The following is a 17,182-nucleotide window of genomic DNA, read 5'->3' on the forward strand; positions in this document are numbered from 1 at the left end:
GTTTCCTTAAGGTGGGGGACGAAAGAGTAGCAAAGTTTGGAAGAGGGACGAAAAACAAAATGACTTCATAGTTGGGGGACTAAAACCATAATTAACCCAATAAAATAATAATACTTAATTTATTATCAAAAAATTATTAAAAAATATTATTATCATATAAAAAAAATATTTATAAAATATCTGAAATATAGATTTGTTGCAGACCACACCATCACTAAAGCTTTACCTTTTTAGTCCCCATCAATTATTGCAGAAGACAAATTACGATTTCGATTCCAAATTATTCAACCAGGTATATTTTGACGAGAATATTGAAATGAAAAACATATATTGGAAGGTTTTAAAAGGTTAATTATGTTTAGGTTTGAATTTTTGTTTTTCCTTTTCTGGATATAGTGATGAAAAAAGAAGGTAAAGAAAGTAGAAATAAATAAAAAATAATATTGTTTAGATAATGTGAAAAAGAAGAAATAAAAAAAGTTATTTATTTTTGTAATAAATAAAATATAAATATTTCATTAATTTTTATAATATAATGATTATGTAACAAAAATATTACTAAAATATTTATATAATAATTGATTATGTTTTCCACATAATAGATCACATAATTTAGTTAAAAACACTACCTTCATTTAACCATTCTTGTCTAAACTCAAGTGAATCATCTTTATTGACCTGTTTAGAGAAGTATCTAAATGGTGTCCTGATTTGAACACTGTGTTTCTTACAAAAAGCCTAGCAAACTTAGAAGCTTCCATTAGAGCATAGAAGATGAGAGGAGAGCATCCATCATCAAAAACATAACAAGCTAACTTGTTAGCATGATATTCAAGAGCCAAAAGAGACAATTCAATGTGATGATGCGTGACTCAACCATTGGATCTATCATTAGTGCAAAATTGGCTTTTAACGTCACCCCTTAGACGTCTGTTAAGCGGAGGCCCGACGTAAATTAATGATCAGTGGCATTTTCATAAATAAGTTGGCAATATAGACATCAGTTAGGAGGGCCCCCGACGTCTATAATATTATAGACGTCGAGACCCCTCCTAACCGACGTCTATAGGCCTGACAGGTAGGTGAATAGTCATTCTTTTTCGCCATGTAAATGTCGGATCCCGCCACCCCGACGTCTATATACAATTATAGATGTCGCCCCCCCTGTAATAGATGTTTATAGGCTTGACAAGTAGGTGAAAAGTTCAATTAGACGTCAGTGCCCCTAGTAACAGACGTCTATAATCCCCGCGAATATTAATTTTAAAATCATAAAGACGTCATATTAGTCAGGGCCCTGACTTCTATACTATTATAGACGTCGGTCCCCCAACAACCGACATTTATAGGCTCTTATACAGGAAAAAGCGAACCCGCGAGCAATTACGCTCACTGTTCATCGTCTTCCTCCTCGCGTTTTCTCTCTTCGGCATTGCATTTCCAGGTATGCTTTCTTTCTTTTGCACCGTTTAAATTTAATTTTACTCTGATTAAATTACTCTTTGATGAAATATCTTCGATTTGAACCGATTAAAATTCATTTTCATTGCGTTTTGGTGCAGTTTGTGGCGTGTTCTTGGGTGACGTTTTTCACCCTTTTTGGCCTAGTTATTGGGTGTGCAGTACTCCATTTCCAAACATTGCTTTTTTAATCTGCTAAAAAGGTTATCTTCTTTGTTGAAAACTTTTATTGTATGCGTGTTATTGTCTTTTGTGTATGCATGTTATTGATGATTGCCTTTGCATGTTTTTGGCTTTTAGGTGTGATAAAGTTTAGTTGTGTTATTATAATTGGCATGTTAGATTATAAGTATCAAATCATTGAGTGAAACTTAGTTCCCGTTTGAAATTTAACACAAACGATTAATCTTTTAATCGTTTGTATTAAATTTTGAATTGTCCGATTGGGCAGTTTGGGAAAATTATTTTTCATAAATTTGCTATAACATGTACGTTGGAGTTTATGCACAAGATTGATAAAATTTCGGTTCAGTATTTATGTTATTTTCCGGATGCATATTTGATTGTGGTCATCCATGACTACTCTCATTTCGCGTATTTCGGAGACCAATGCGAAATGCTGTCGAAATCTTATCAAATTTATGATGTAGACTTATTTGAATGTGTCTTAGCAATTTATGAAATATAATTTTTCTGAATGGGTAGGGCTTAACCTTGTAAGAGTTAAAAAATTGAAACTAATGAAGTATGTTACAAACATAGTATGGATTGAAACTGGATGAATGAATGTTGCATCAGTGAAGAATATGAGAAGGGTGTTTCGGTGTTCTTGCAATATGTTCAAGAAAATGCAAAGTTTGTGAATGTGACATATTTTTGTGCTTGTGTTCCTTGTCTTAATCAAATACGGCAAGACTTAGGCAATATGCATGACCATCTATTCATGTTAGGCATAATTAGAACTTATACCGTTTGGACTTAGCATGGAGAAATCCTAGATCAGCCTACCACGTCACGAGGAATGGATTATGTGGAAGAATGGATGGGTGATCATTTAGAGGACATGATATGTGATGTTGGTGAAGATAATTTTGAAAGAGCTAATTGTATTATTCTCTTATAAATGATTCAGAGCAACCGCTATACCCAGGATGCTCGAACTTTACATGTTTGTCTGCAACTTTGAAGTTGTTTAGTTTAAAAGCAACGAACGGATGGACCGATAAGAGTTTCACAGAGTTGTTGGAGTTGTTGAAGGAGATGCTTCTAGAAAATAATACTCTACCTATTCGTAATTACGAGGCCAAAAAAAAATTATGTCCAATGGGTCTTGAATATCAAAAGATACATGCTTGTCCCAATGATTGTGTTTTGTACATAAAGGAGTTTGCTTCACTAAAGTACTATCCAACATGTGGTTTATCCCGTTTTAAAAAGAAATCTGACAAAAACACTGATGATGAAGGTAATGATGGTGCACCTGCTAAGGTGATGTGGTATTTGCCTATAATGCCTAGGTTGAAACATATGTTCTCTGTTAAAGAAGATGCAAAGAACCTTAAATGGCACGTTGTTGGAAGAAAGTGCGATAATATTCTTCGACACCCAGTTGATTCACCACAATGGAAGAAGATCGATGAAACATTTCCAGAATTTGGTGCAAATCCAAGAAACTTAAGACTTCCACTTTCAACTGATGGTATGAATCCTTATGGGAACTTAAGTAGAAAACACAATTCATGGCCAGTTATGTTGTTGATATACAATCTTCCTCCTTTGTGGTGCATGAAGAGAAAATATGTGATGTTGTCCATGATGATATCGGGTCCTAGACAACCTGGCAATGACATTGATGTTTACTTGAAACCTTTAATTGATGATTTGAAATTGTTGTGGGAAGAAGGGGTCGAAGTGTTCGATTCACATGTTCGATTCACATTTATAATTCTAATTCATTTTCTATGTTATTGAATTATCTAAATTCTTGACTATTTAGTTTGTCATTTTAATGTAACAAGCAGCTAGATTCATGGGAATGTAGCTTTTATGTGATGTCTTAGATTAAGACCATCATTCGAGCTTGCATTACAGATGACTGGAATGAGGTAATGATGCTTACCTTCAATACATGACAAATCAAATTCATCTTTGCAAATATATGAAACCATAATCTTTCTTCATTTTGGAGAGCTTCAAGAATACAACTCCTATACCAGAGGACACAATTAGGCAGATAAGGCAGGAGTGGACAACTTATCTTCTACAAAGATGGAGCTACAAACACTTATATTTGTTGTTGAACATTACTTAGGTTTACTTTAAGTTTATATTTTGATAGTTTTGGTATTGAATTGTTTTTTGGATTAAGTAGAACTTTCTTTACTTGAAACACGCGCGCACACACACACACACACACACACAGATATATATATATATATATATATATATATATATATATATATATATATATATATATATATATATATATATATATATATATAATGTTCTGGGACAATTTTCTATTTTTCATGTATGGTTTTATTGTAAAAATAAATTAATTTTTAAAAAAGATACCTAATAGACGTCTATTAGTGCAAAGCCCAACGTCTATAGACGTCAATCAGTGCACAAACAGACGTCCAATGAGTTATAGTGGACAAAACGTCCAACGCTTATAGATGTCGGATTTGGATACATCCAACCGACGTCTACATAGACGTCTGGTGTGCCCACATCCGATGTGTATATAGACGTCTGGTGTACCCATATCCGACGTGTATATAGACGTTAGTTGTACATGCATCCAACGTCTATATAGACGTCGGGTATATCTACTCCAACGTCTGATTAAATTCACCCACAAAGACGTCGGATCTGGATCTGACGTTAAAAATCCAAAATAGCTGACGTATAAAGTCCTTTCTGCACAAGTGTGTGGTTGTCACAAAGAGATCTACCACTGGAAGTTCAAAACTACCATGATGAAACAAAATTGCATGCATGTATGAACCAATGGTAAATACTAAAAGTAAAACATAACTCTAGAGGAATAATTAAGCAATAGCTAAGTATATGTAGTGACTAGCACATACAAAATTTCAGGATGAAAGACCTGTATATTGGTAACAAACATATATAAGACTTTATGTGAAAGTGAATGTCGTGTATAAAGAGTACAACTTGACTTTATTTCATTATCAATAGAATATTTAAGGCAGAAGCGTGGATACCGACTCAAGACGGTCTGGGTAGGTTTTGGTGTGTGCTGATGGTGATGACCCAAATGAAGGTGAACCAAGGGAGAGAATAGAGGTTTTGAGAGGAAACACGGAATCGAAGAAGTAGGAGAATCAAAGAATCCATCATTCTTGAAAATTTGTGTTTTACCCGAAATTTTTCATAAAAAAGAAGAGTGTTTTGGTTGGCCATTCGGAAGAAAATTCAGAAACTACAAAATGCAGAGTTCTTTTTTTCAATAAAGATAACAGGAAAAAGTTTGTTTGTTGATGGAGGAAATGACAACTATTTATCGGCAATATAAGACCAAGTCAGCATGAGTTCTTCTAATGTTTTTGTTTTTCTTTATTCAAAAGAAATGGTTTGTTTTGAACTTAGAAATAAATAATGTTCTTAAACAAAATTTTAATGTTTAAAATTACATTATCTCTTGAAATGAGTATGTTCTTCACTTTAATTAAAAAGTGTAGTCTCTAAAATTTCTTAACTATTAAAATTAGAGAATATGTACATAGTACGTATGATTGGTATTTTTGGATACAAAGATCAAAGACGTTATATGTGGAGATTTTATAAAGGATCATGATATTTTAACAACTCTTTTTAATAATTTTTTACAATAGGATACCTATTACTATTTTATTGATCAGTTTGAATTTATCTTAAAAATAAAAAGATTAAAACAAACTAATTACAAATTGTTACATATGTTTTGTTAAAAAATTGTCAAAAAAAAATTGTTAATTTTTTTTTTTCCTTCGACAAATGTCAATGACAACAAAATAGGCATTAAAGTGTTTTTGTTGACCAATTACTCTTACATTTTTATTAAAAATAATTATTAGTATTATATGAAAACATATTGAAATTATTAAAAAAAATACGCTTTTTTCATACTCTAAAAAATAAATTTCACCTAAAAATATCGTTAACATGTATTTTCTCACTTTTCACTTTTTCAAACACTTATATTCCTTTTTGACGTTGAAAGTGAGTGACATTTTTGACAGAAAAGACTGCCTAGAAAAAGTAAATTTCTATAAAAAAACATAAAATAATGGATGTTAAATGATTGTTCTTTTAATAAAATAGGTTTTTTTTCTTAAACTTCGTTTTTTTTTTCTCCCTTTTTAACTTTATTCTATTTATACCATTCTCATTTTAAAGTCACGGATTTTGTTTCTATAACCAACTCTATTATTCTTTTGTGGTTAAAATATCTTTTTAGTCTTCAAGTTGGGATGAGAATTTTCATTTTGTCCCCGCTTTCAAAAATGATTGCCTTTGGTTCCCATGTTTTCAATTTTGAATGCAATTGATCCCTTCCGTTAAGTCTATGCTAACGGCGTTAAAAATTAAGTGACTATGGCAACAAATGTTATCGTGACAGTGAGGTGGCAGCATAGGTGTTTTAAATTTGAGCAAATTACATATATTATTTTTTTAAATTAGGGCAAACAAAACAAAATTAGGCCCAAGCCCTTTTCGTTCTTGGAAACCCTTAGGGGTTCTCTCATTTTCCTCTTCATTCCATACTCACTCAACACCAGAGACCTAAGGTCTTCTTCTCGAGCAAGAAAAAGCAGAAAAACTCCCCTCCGCCGCTCAACGACCACGACTCAACCTCTGCCCACACGGCCACCGTGAAGGGCCCTCTACCCGGTCCAAAACATCGCCGGCGACGCCAAGCGCCATCAGGGTCGCCGCTGGCCGCGACATCAGATCCCCTTTTCCTCCTCGCCCATCTTCGCGCGGGAAAGGAGAACGCACTCACCTTCCACCTTGCATCCTCGCCGCCGCTGCCTCCACTGAAGACGACCATCGTTGCGAGTTGTGGCGCAAAGCACCACCAGAATAACTGCTCACCGTCGGGTGGGTCGTCAACCATGGCGTTGAGTCTTCTCCTTCCCTTCTTCTCTTCGTGCGCAAAGTTGTTTGAACGATACCGGCCGCCGCCTGAGCAAATCCGATCACCGCAAGCTGCAAACCGCAAGCCAGAACGCTGTCGCTGCCTCCACGTTAATTATTTTAAATTGGGGAAAATAAATTAAACTCAAACCAATTTCGTTTTCTGAAAACGTTAAGTTAGGTCTTAGATTGGGAAATTGGGGCTTTTGACGTTGAAGAAGAATTGTCGTTGTTGTTCTCGAAGGGATCCAAGTCCCCCTTTGGTGCACGCTACAATGCATCAACACACATAACCATTTTCATTTTCACACCCTTCACAGATGCATTAGAGTTCCTCCACACATTCCCTCTAAAACCCCCATCATCCTCCATTCCAACCCAACCAAAAATAGAGATACATAGAAACTAAAAGTAGTAAACCCCTCTGCACAAAAGGGAAAATCTAAAGTTTGAACTACCGCGAACAACGGTGGCAGTGTCTCTGGCCAAAATTGATGTTCTTCGTTTGAGTGAAATGGGGAGGAGAGTGCAAGGACCCCTGTGGGGGTTACTGATCTGAGAGGAGAACGTTTTGGGCTTGGGTCCAAAGTTAAAAATGATGTTTTCACATCTGGCATTTGCTAAAAAATTGATTATTTCCACACGGGATAAATCATTTGCCATATCAGTTAATATTTAACGTCGTTGTCCGCTATTTAACGGAAGGGATCAATTGCACTTAAAATTGAAAACATGGGGACAAAAGACAATCATTTTTGAAAGCGAGGACAAAATGAAAATTCCCACCCCAACTTGGGGACTAAAAAGGTATTTTAACCTTCTTTTTTTTCAAGGAAAATTTTACGTCATATGTCATATGTATGTACTTAGTCCTCAGGTCGACAAAATAACTCGATAACAAACGGTGTGTCAAATCTTAATATGGAAAGATGGACAAGATACCTATATTTATAAGTCCACAATATATTTAAATAGTTTAGTGGGATATTCTAGTAGTCTAATAAGATAAATAGAAAATTTAAATAATATAAAGTTCGAATAATCCAATAAAATATAAGGAGAATTCATATAACTTGACAAAAGTCCTAATAGTTCAGTAAAATGTTTAGAGAATTCAAATAATTCAGTGAACAATCTAAATAGCTTGAATAGCATCATATCAAGCTTTCTATAGTTTTAACTGAGCTATACTAGTTCTCCATGCTTTTCACTATGCTATCCTAATGTTTTATGGAATTATCTAAGTATCATGCCGATTTCCGAAAACAATACACATATCTTATTGACTTTACCAGGATGGGACACGGTACAACTTTTGTCATTGGATTATCTTACTGTTTTGGGACACATTATACATATCTTAAACACTTTTGGATATATGACACATTATTTTCAAATAAAAAGAAAAACTACATGCTTTAGTCATTGAAGACTAAATTTGCAGCTTTCTAAAAGGAGAGGAATGAAAATAGAATTAAGTTTAGAAAAAGAACAAAACCAAAAACTCGTAATAGTTTATAGACAAAAACATATTTAATCTTTTTTCTAAATATAAATATAAAATATAGATATCAATAATATGATATCAAATTAGGGTTTGGTATTTTTTATTTTATTTCGTATAGTTCTGAAAAACAAGAACCTAAAAATGGAAATTACCAAGTGAATTTTTTCTCATTACCTTTTATTTTAAATTTTAGCACTTTCTCAATTCAACGTTTTCGAACAAATTAGTAGATGATTGATCTTCCTTACATAACTTAATAGCATTTCATATTATCTTATGTTTCAATTACTGTATTCTAAGAATGGAACCATACAATGAGAAGGATATGAAGTAGTAAAATACATTGAAACATCCAAATCCAATCATCCTTGATAAGCTCTGCAAAAATACAAAAAAAGAAGAGTCAACACCACTGACTTGCATATCGTGGATAAGGGAATTCCATACTTTCCTTTGCCAAATAAACCTTTGAAAAATGGCCAGTAGCACACAACCAAATATGAACAGCAAAACAGTTCTCCTATGCCGGATCGATGACCATTTCTAACAGGTGCTTGCCATCCCAACAACTTGGTAACCAGTGCTGTGATTTGAATAAGCAAAATAGTTGTACCAGGTACAAAAATCTGAGAGTTGTTGAAAGTGAATTTACCATTATTTTCTTTAGCACCCTCATTGGATGATGATTGCTCTTTTTTTGTTATTTCAAACACACTGTCTGATATTCCAAATAGCTTAAGCAGGAAATGCAAAAATCCAAAAAACCAAGCATTTGTGGTGGTTATCCTTGCCATTCTTTCACTGTTTAACCATGTTCGAATTGACAACCCTGTTCTCAAGTACTCTACAAGAGTACTTATGTTGTACATCACAAACACAATGACAAGAATCCATTGCCCGAGTTCCTGCAGACCAACGAAAAATGTGTGCATTGAGTAAGTTATTGGATATTAAGTAATATTTTGAAATTTATGTAACTATCTTGAAACTCTTGTACTTTTTTATAGCCTTAAAAAAAAGCACAAAGTAAACAATCAAAATTATGTTGATAGAAGAAAAAAATATTGTTTAATGTATGTTTTTATTTAAGTCTCACAAAATGAATTTATAAATAAGTTTGTAATTAATTTACATACTTTAAATTTATTTTGTTTTTAATTGATGCATATTCTTAGATTAAGATATGTATCAAACATAAGATTAGATATGAATAGTAATTTAATAACAATCTGATAACTAATAACATAATAAGTTCAATAAATAACAAATTTTGATAAAGCTTTGTGATATAGTTTAACAAGTAAATTTTAAACATTTTCCAGTCCAACAAAATATGTTTATAAGATGAAATTTACAATTAGATACTATAAATTTGTTTTTATCTTTAGTCTACTATTACCAATTTTAATAATTCAATTACAAAAAATAAATTTTGGTGATATGATACTGAGAATTGTGTATGCAAGCTAAACTTTTTTATTATGAAGAGATTTTTATCTTTAAGAAAATTGAAGTTTAATTATTGAATGAATAAAAATTACTTTAACTATGAGTTTGAAATTTGCATGTGATCTAAGTTCATACCTTGGGAAAGAAAGTATAGTTGTTGATGATGCAATAAGCAGGGAGAAGAGTGTAGCAAATTTCAGGAACAGATCGTAAGCCCCAAGTTTGTGCCCAAAGATAGCCCAAACACTGTCTGAATTGGAGCTTACCAAACAAGGTTCCTAAAATTGGAGAGTGTTTGCTTAGGAGAATATCAAGCAATCCTGAGACCCATCTCTTTTGTTGAATCATTACAGTTATGAAATCCTGAGGTGAGCAACCCATAAAGGGTATAAGTTCTGGTGAACAGGTTTCAGATCTCCATCCTTGTGTGTGTATTTTCAGCCCTGTAAGTGCATCCTCTGCTATTGATCCATACATCCAACCCACCTAAAATTAACAACCATGACAGAAAAGAAGGTGAACGTTTTCAAAAACAAATTAACTTTTAATTACATTTTTTTTTTTTGTTGTGTTGATGAATATACTTGTTTTCCAACAAACAAGAAAGACGAGAATTTTAAAAGCTTACCTGTTTACCCCAACCAGTACCATGGTCATATTCAGCACTGCCAACTTCTTTGGCTGCCTCAACATATTTCAAAATATTATCATTGGAAGCCAATGTCTTCCCTTCCAAAGCATCAGTAGCTGATTCCAAAAACCTCTTTGAACTTCCAAATATTCTTTTCTTTTCTGAGAGTTTCTCTGCAAACACATTTATATTACAACATGGTATATCAGATGATTATAATTTCAAAAGTTGAAGTTTCTTATCAGTTGACCTTTTGAAACTGAGAATGAGTATAATAATTTTATAAACTCATAAACGATAACAGTGAAATCAAAGTACCATCTGTGATGTCATGATGCTTCTTTCCATTTCGAATGTGATGATCCGGAGAAAGGCCATAAATTACTTTTCTTCTGTGCANGCAATTTGTTCCANNGTAANATATTCCTTGGATCCCTGCTANCCCACCACNCAGGTACTGCATTGCACAAAAGGAGNATGTCTCAAATCAATCTTATAACTCTTATTTTTTGCAANTCATATTAAGGGTTTTGCTAGNTGTCGTGAAACTNGACGCACCAGAAACTTTGCCACAAGTTGATTTCCAAAAGGGTCATCCTTNAGTCCATCGTAGAATTGCTGGATACATTGTGCNAATGCAACTTCTTTCTCTCCNTTTGAATCTAGTAAAATGCAGAGGGCGTGTTGGACAATCTTTGGATTNTGAACATACATGTCACAATCAACGTTGAGNATAAAAGGAGCATTTGTCATCACTCCAGAAATTCTTGTCTGTTCATGATACAAAANGTATGAAAGAANTCTGAATACAAAATAATGATACAGATTACTAACAGTAACTGAAGAAAAGAAACTCACCAACACATTCATGGCACCAGCTTTATGATGATGTGGATGTTCCTGCTTCTTTTCTCTACATACGTAGACTAAGTGTGGCAACTCGTCTGAATGACCTTTGTTTTCGCATATTACCTAAACATAGTGCAAAAGTATTTGTTTTGAAGCTATATACATGGATAATCCAAGGTTATCATATCATATTAAAAAATGAATTTTAAACAAATTTTACGGATAGGTTTTTAATTATGATATTATGTTAAAAAATGAATTTTAAACTTAACTCAATCTTACAAAATTTGTTTTGTAGATACAAATCTCACCTTATAAGTTAATTGTGGGAAGATAAAATAGACTTGAAGTTTTCTTCTTAATAGATATCATAGATTTTTTTTTAGAAGAGATTATAAGAAGATTTGTTAGTAATGAACCATGTATAAGAAAACATATTTTCAACCTAAAACCTAATAAATTTATGAACTCTTACTTATATACTAAATCATTTTATACATTTTTATAAGCAATATGGAATTTTCAACTTACCTTAAATTTCTAGAATATGTTAATAATAATTAATTAATTTTTAAAAATCATTATTTGGTTGAAGAAAAAGTAAATCCAACAAATTAAAAAATTGACAACTTTAATTAATTAAATTTTTTGATCGATTTCTAATTATTATTTTTGGATCGGGTTGATTTTCAACTTCTAACATTAATTATTGAGTGTAAACCAAAAACTCGGTTATCCTCACATACTTCTTTTTAGTTATATAAAAATTAACATAACATAGCTTACAACATAACATATCCTCAGTTAGGGATAGCAAAAAAATTTCCGCCCGGAGATGTCCGCAGATAAAATTCGCGATGGATAGTTGATATCCACGGATATTTACTATCCGAAACCCGCGGATAGCGGGTATTTTAATACCTGCTTATAAACAGGTCGGATTCGGATATTACATTATCCGATCCGCGGATATCGGTTACCCGCTAAAAAATTGAAATTACATTTTTATCCATAAACTTAAATTAGGTTTTATTCTTTTGTCTTTTTGTTTTTATTTGTTTCAGAAATTAAGTGGTCAAAATGAAGATATGGAAGAAGAAACATAAATCTTGGAATCTTATTTTTAGAACAATTATTTTTAAAATCATTTGTATTTGGATACATGTTGCATTATTAATTTTTATTAATTTGAATTTATGTTTTAACTTTTATTTACTTATCTATTGAATTTATTTGGATATATGTTTTAAATATTATTTGTATTTTTTTTTTGCAATTTAATTTGGATTTCATTTAAAAACTTAAAAAATATCCAACGGATATCTAGGGATTGAAAAAAATCCGTGGGTTGAAAACGAATATCCACGGGTTGAAAAAAATCTACGAATTTTTTTAGACGGATATCCGACGGGTAACAGATCGGGTTTGGATACAATTTTGTCTGGCGTGTCGGGTTCAGGTATCACACTATCCGACCCGAACCCGATTCGTTATCATCTCTATTCAAGATAATATTATTGTATGTTAAAACAGTTTTATTATAATAGTTTTACTTTTCAGTGAAAATATTGCATACTAAAAATAATAATTTAAGGGAAATTTAAATAAAAATAAAAATTTTATTGAAATATAATAATTTCAGTAAATTTAATTTTGGTTTAATGTTTCAATAGGTCCCTATTTTCGTCCAGAATTTCAAATAGGTCCTTTACTTTTTTGGCATCTCAATTGGGTCTTTATTTTTGTTAATTTGATGCAAATAAATCTTTTTTGTCAATTTCTTCAAACAACGTTAATGAGTGTGTGATGTGACTTGGTGGCAGTGCAGTTTTAATACAGGTGTCAATAAAAACGTGTCTGAATGCTATTTTTTAAAATTTAAAATTAAATAATTAAGTACATGTATTATAATTTTTGTTCAAATTAATTAAAGAAAGGACAAAGGTGGAAAATGGTATTGTTATATTTTGCTGAAACATCTATCCTCTCTGCAACTGAGAAATCAAAATCAAAACGACTGGAAATATCTCTTTTCTCAGCCACCTTCATTTACTGTTAGCCATGGATCATTCTTCGCAACTGTGTCACCTATTTTAAGTTCTTAACTCCTATCTTCTCTTTACAATTTTTTTTTCTCACACTCAAATCCTTCTTCGTTTTGTTAAAACACCATGCAGCCCAATCCCTCAAAATTCACTATTTTTTCCGCTTTAACTTTCTTAGATTCAAAATTCACACTTGCCCTTGCCGTTTATCTCTTCTCATAATCTCTCAACTTTTGGGCTTTTCAGATTTCACTGAAGAAACTTCTCATCTCGGGTTTCAATTATTGAGGGAAAAATTTCGAATTTGATTACTTATTTTACCACTTTTGGGTTTTGGCCTTTGGTATTTGTTGAAATTTGTGTTTTTGTAAGGTTTCCCCTTTGTGGGGGCTTCTGTTTGGAAATTTCTAGGTTTTGGTCGGGGTTTATCGGGTGTTGCTCTTTCCTGCTGATGGCTACCGTGGTTGAAGAAAACAACGTTGAGTAATAGTGATCCCGAAGATGCAAAGGGACTGTTAACAATGAAGAGGCGCGAAGCCAACGATGATGAAGAAGCCGAAGGAGAAGAAGTCACTGATAAGAGGGAAGTTGGTAGAGTAGAGGTTCTGATAACTTGGATGATGAAGGAGGTGTTACAATGTTCCCTTTCATGTTGTACCATTAAGGAACTCTAAATCTCAACTTTTTCCAATTTGATTTTGATTTTGATTTTGATTTCGATTTCGCAGAAGGGAAGGGAATGAGGTTTCAGCACTTACTTTTAATTGATTTTCCATTTTTGCCCTTACTTATATTATATTTTTACTCTGTACATTTCATTTTTTTAATTTAAAAATAAAATAAATACAATTAAAACATGTTCTTAATGCCACGTAATTTAAAGTTATACTGTGAACATGTTAGGTAACATTTTTTAACGGACGTTTGATTAATTTAACGGCAAACCTTTATTTGTATCAAATTAACAAAAATCCTTTATTTGTATCAAATTAACAAAAATAAGAACCCAATTGAGATTTTGAAAAAGAAAGGGATGTAATTGAGATTTTAGACGAAAATAGGAACCTATTGAGACATTAAACCTTTAATTTTCTTTATAAGGAAAACAAATTGACAGAGTAGGAAAAAGTACACGTGCAATAATTTATGAGGTACCTTAATTATGGTTGGATGGTTTCTAAGCTGTGTATCGGAGAAGATAGCAAATTCTCCAATAAGTGGAATCGAGTTTTGTGATGCATTCATAATTTTACTGCAAAGGTCCTCATACTCCTTCTGCAAACAAACACAAATAACGTTAGTTGAAGTTTTCATTGAAAGATATATTAATTAATATTAGATAATTAAATATTTTATAATATTATAACTTTATACTTTTTAATTAATTTTAAATTTATGTAATCCAACATAAAAAAAAAATAAAAAAATTCAAGTAATATTTGTTAAGAAATTAGAATTTAAAATAGTTATCATTTCTTAATAAAATAAATAAATATTTTATTAAAAATAAAAATAATTAATTAAGAAACTAATAAATAAGTGTCATATCAAATTAATAATACAAAAAAAAATAAGAACATAACAATAACCCAAAAAACTTAATCCCGAAAATTCTGTCACTGTCGGATTCGAATGATATTTGGCTAACAAGTTTGTAAATATTTTTCTTTTCTTTTCATGTTTTGAATTGTTAATTTGAAATGTCTAGAGAGTCACAATAATTATTATAGTTTAAAATATGTTTATCTTCTTTTTTAGTTATAGGTATTATTATTTGGTTTTACTTTGAGTCATTATTGCAACTTTTTTATGTTAGATATTCTTTATATTCTTTTTATTTTTCCGTTCTCAAATTGTTATTAAAAAAACTAATAATAAATAATATGTAAAGATTATATTTTAGTATAATGTAAAACATGATTTTTTTATAATTTGAAGACGAAAAATATATTTAATTTTTTAAAATATAAAATATTATTGTACTTTTGAAAGAACTTAATTTAAGTTACCACGTTATTGAATTGTGGATTTTTTTATACATTCCCATCAAGAAATTTGTCCCATCTCTATTGTCGAAAGGATCGTGAGAGTGTTGCCATACATATGGATAAAAAGTTGCAACTTGTACAGTGACATTTAGTGCAAGTCATTGCAAAAGGCAAATGGTTTTCGTTGTTTTAGCTATATGTGGATGAAAGCTTCGTTTTGTCAACCACTGTGTTGTCTTATGTTGGAATCATTAAAGTGAATAAGACTTCATTTTAAAAAAATTATTATGATATTTTAATAACTTTTTTTAACATTTTTTTAACAACAGATATCATCATTTTATTAGTCTGTTTGAATTTATGTTTAAAAAATATTTAAAACAGATTAATCACAAAATATACATTGTCAACAAATTGTGAAAAAATATTGTTAAAAAAACTTTTTCCTTCAAAAATATACTAATAAAACAATGTACCGGAATATAAAACTATTACTTTTTACAACAACTTTTAAAAACTATAAAGAAAAATCTATTAATTGGCTGTTAGCATAAGAAAAATATTAATTAAAATTAATCAGATGAAAAGTGAGATTATCAGGTTGTGTGTACATAATTTTTCTGGTTGTTAACAAAAAAAGTTGAAGGTTTTTTTACCGTCTCAAATTTGTCCAATGGTCATGGGTTAATTGTATGGACTCACGAACATCATTAAAGTGAAGCCGTCAGGACAACTTATTAACGTTAGACTCGTTATAACGTTTCACGACTTTACTTTTTCAACAATTTATAAAAAAATCGTTTAGATTAATTCCCTGTAACTTTACTTTTGAAGTCATCGACTAATTTAATGTTCAATAATGTTTTTTTTTGACAAATTTGTCCAAATATGTTAAGAAAAAAAAACAAGGTTGAAAGTATACAAGGTTACCTTGAGTCTTCGCCAGTCTTGAATGAATTCTGGTGAATGTTCATTGTTTGCAGGATTGGTGTTGTTAGAGAAGTATCTGAAGGGCACTCTAAGTTGAATGTTGTAGTTCTTACAGAAGGGTACCCAAAGCTTAGCAAACTTAGAAGCTTCGAGAAGGGCATAGAAGTTAAGAGGGGAGCATCCATCGTCAGAAACATAGCAAGCCAGCTTGTTGGTAGGATAATCAAGTGCCAAGAGAGACAAGACAGTGTTGATTGTGATGATAGGTGGCTCAAGAACAGGGTCCGCTGTTGTCACAAATAGATCAACTGATGGAAGCTCAGGCTCGGGTACCCTATTGGAAACAGACATGTGTATTATATAATAAGAAAAACAATACAAGTTGACCTAACAGTATTAACTGTATTAGTACCGAAGCAAGAGACGATCTATGTAGGTTCTGGTATATGCAGGAGACCATTTGGTGTTGATGACGAGAATCCAAGCGAAAGTGAACCATGATTCGCATATGACAGCAACGAAGAAAGGGAAGGTGTTGCTGTCATCATGGAAAATACGATAACCAAGAAGCAGGAAGAGGAGGAGCAAAATCAAGGAATCCATTGTTCTTGAAAACGTGTACTTCACCCAAATTTTATCATAAAGAGGGAGACTTTTCTCATTCGCCATGTTCAACGATCAATGGATAACTCAAAGGCTCAAATGGGGTGAATTAGTATGTGGCTTTATATTGTGACAGAGCGTATTTCAGTCGTCTTGATCAAGCACTTTAGGTGATGAGGATAAGGTTGGTTGAATGATATAATAATATAAGAAAAAGGTAAGTTAAATTCTTTCGAATGAAGTAGAAATTAAGATAGTTGAAGAAACTTGACCAAGTTACTTGCATATTTTCTTGTACAGAAACAAAGTAAAATAAGTGAAAATATTTGACAGATAAATTAGTGTTGTTGATGGAGAATAAAATTTAAAAAAAAAAAATCACTTTCTATTTCTCTCTCCAAAATTAATGTTGTCAAGCAAGTTCATTTAATTTTATTTTCAGTCTGTTTGAACCAGACAAGCAATGACGTAGTAGTAGCTATGTGTCATCGTTATGCATGGTCGACTGAACAATTAACTGATCTCTTGTAGTCTAAAGATAGTAAAGGGGTCACTTTATTTTACATATAAATTA

At 31.8% G+C, this 17,182-nt stretch overlaps 1 protein-coding gene across 1 annotated transcript; it reads right to left on the reverse strand.

Moving 5' to 3' along the window:
- Positions 1–8,362: 8,362 nt before the first annotated feature.
- LOC106759874 (cellulose synthase-like protein H1) lies at positions 8,363–16,873 on the reverse strand. The gene is made up of 9 exons (XM_014643243.2): positions 16,418–16,873; positions 16,006–16,339; positions 14,243–14,362; positions 11,052–11,165; positions 10,752–10,964; positions 10,512–10,650; positions 10,191–10,366; positions 9,698–10,048; positions 8,363–9,018 (listed from the first exon to the last, which is right to left on the reverse strand). Exons 1-9 carry the CDS (start codon positions 16,672–16,674, stop codon positions 8,476–8,478), a joined length of 2,247 nt encoding a protein of 748 aa, XP_014498729.1. The 5' UTR covers positions 16,675–16,873; the 3' UTR covers positions 8,363–8,475.
- Between the last annotated feature and the right edge of the window lie 309 nt (positions 16,874–17,182).

Source organism: Vigna radiata, chromosome 5, assembly GCF_000741045.1.
Source record: "Vigna radiata var. radiata cultivar VC1973A chromosome 5, Vradiata_ver6, whole genome shotgun sequence".
NCBI classification, from domain to species: Eukaryota; Viridiplantae; Streptophyta; class Magnoliopsida; order Fabales; family Fabaceae; genus Vigna; species Vigna radiata.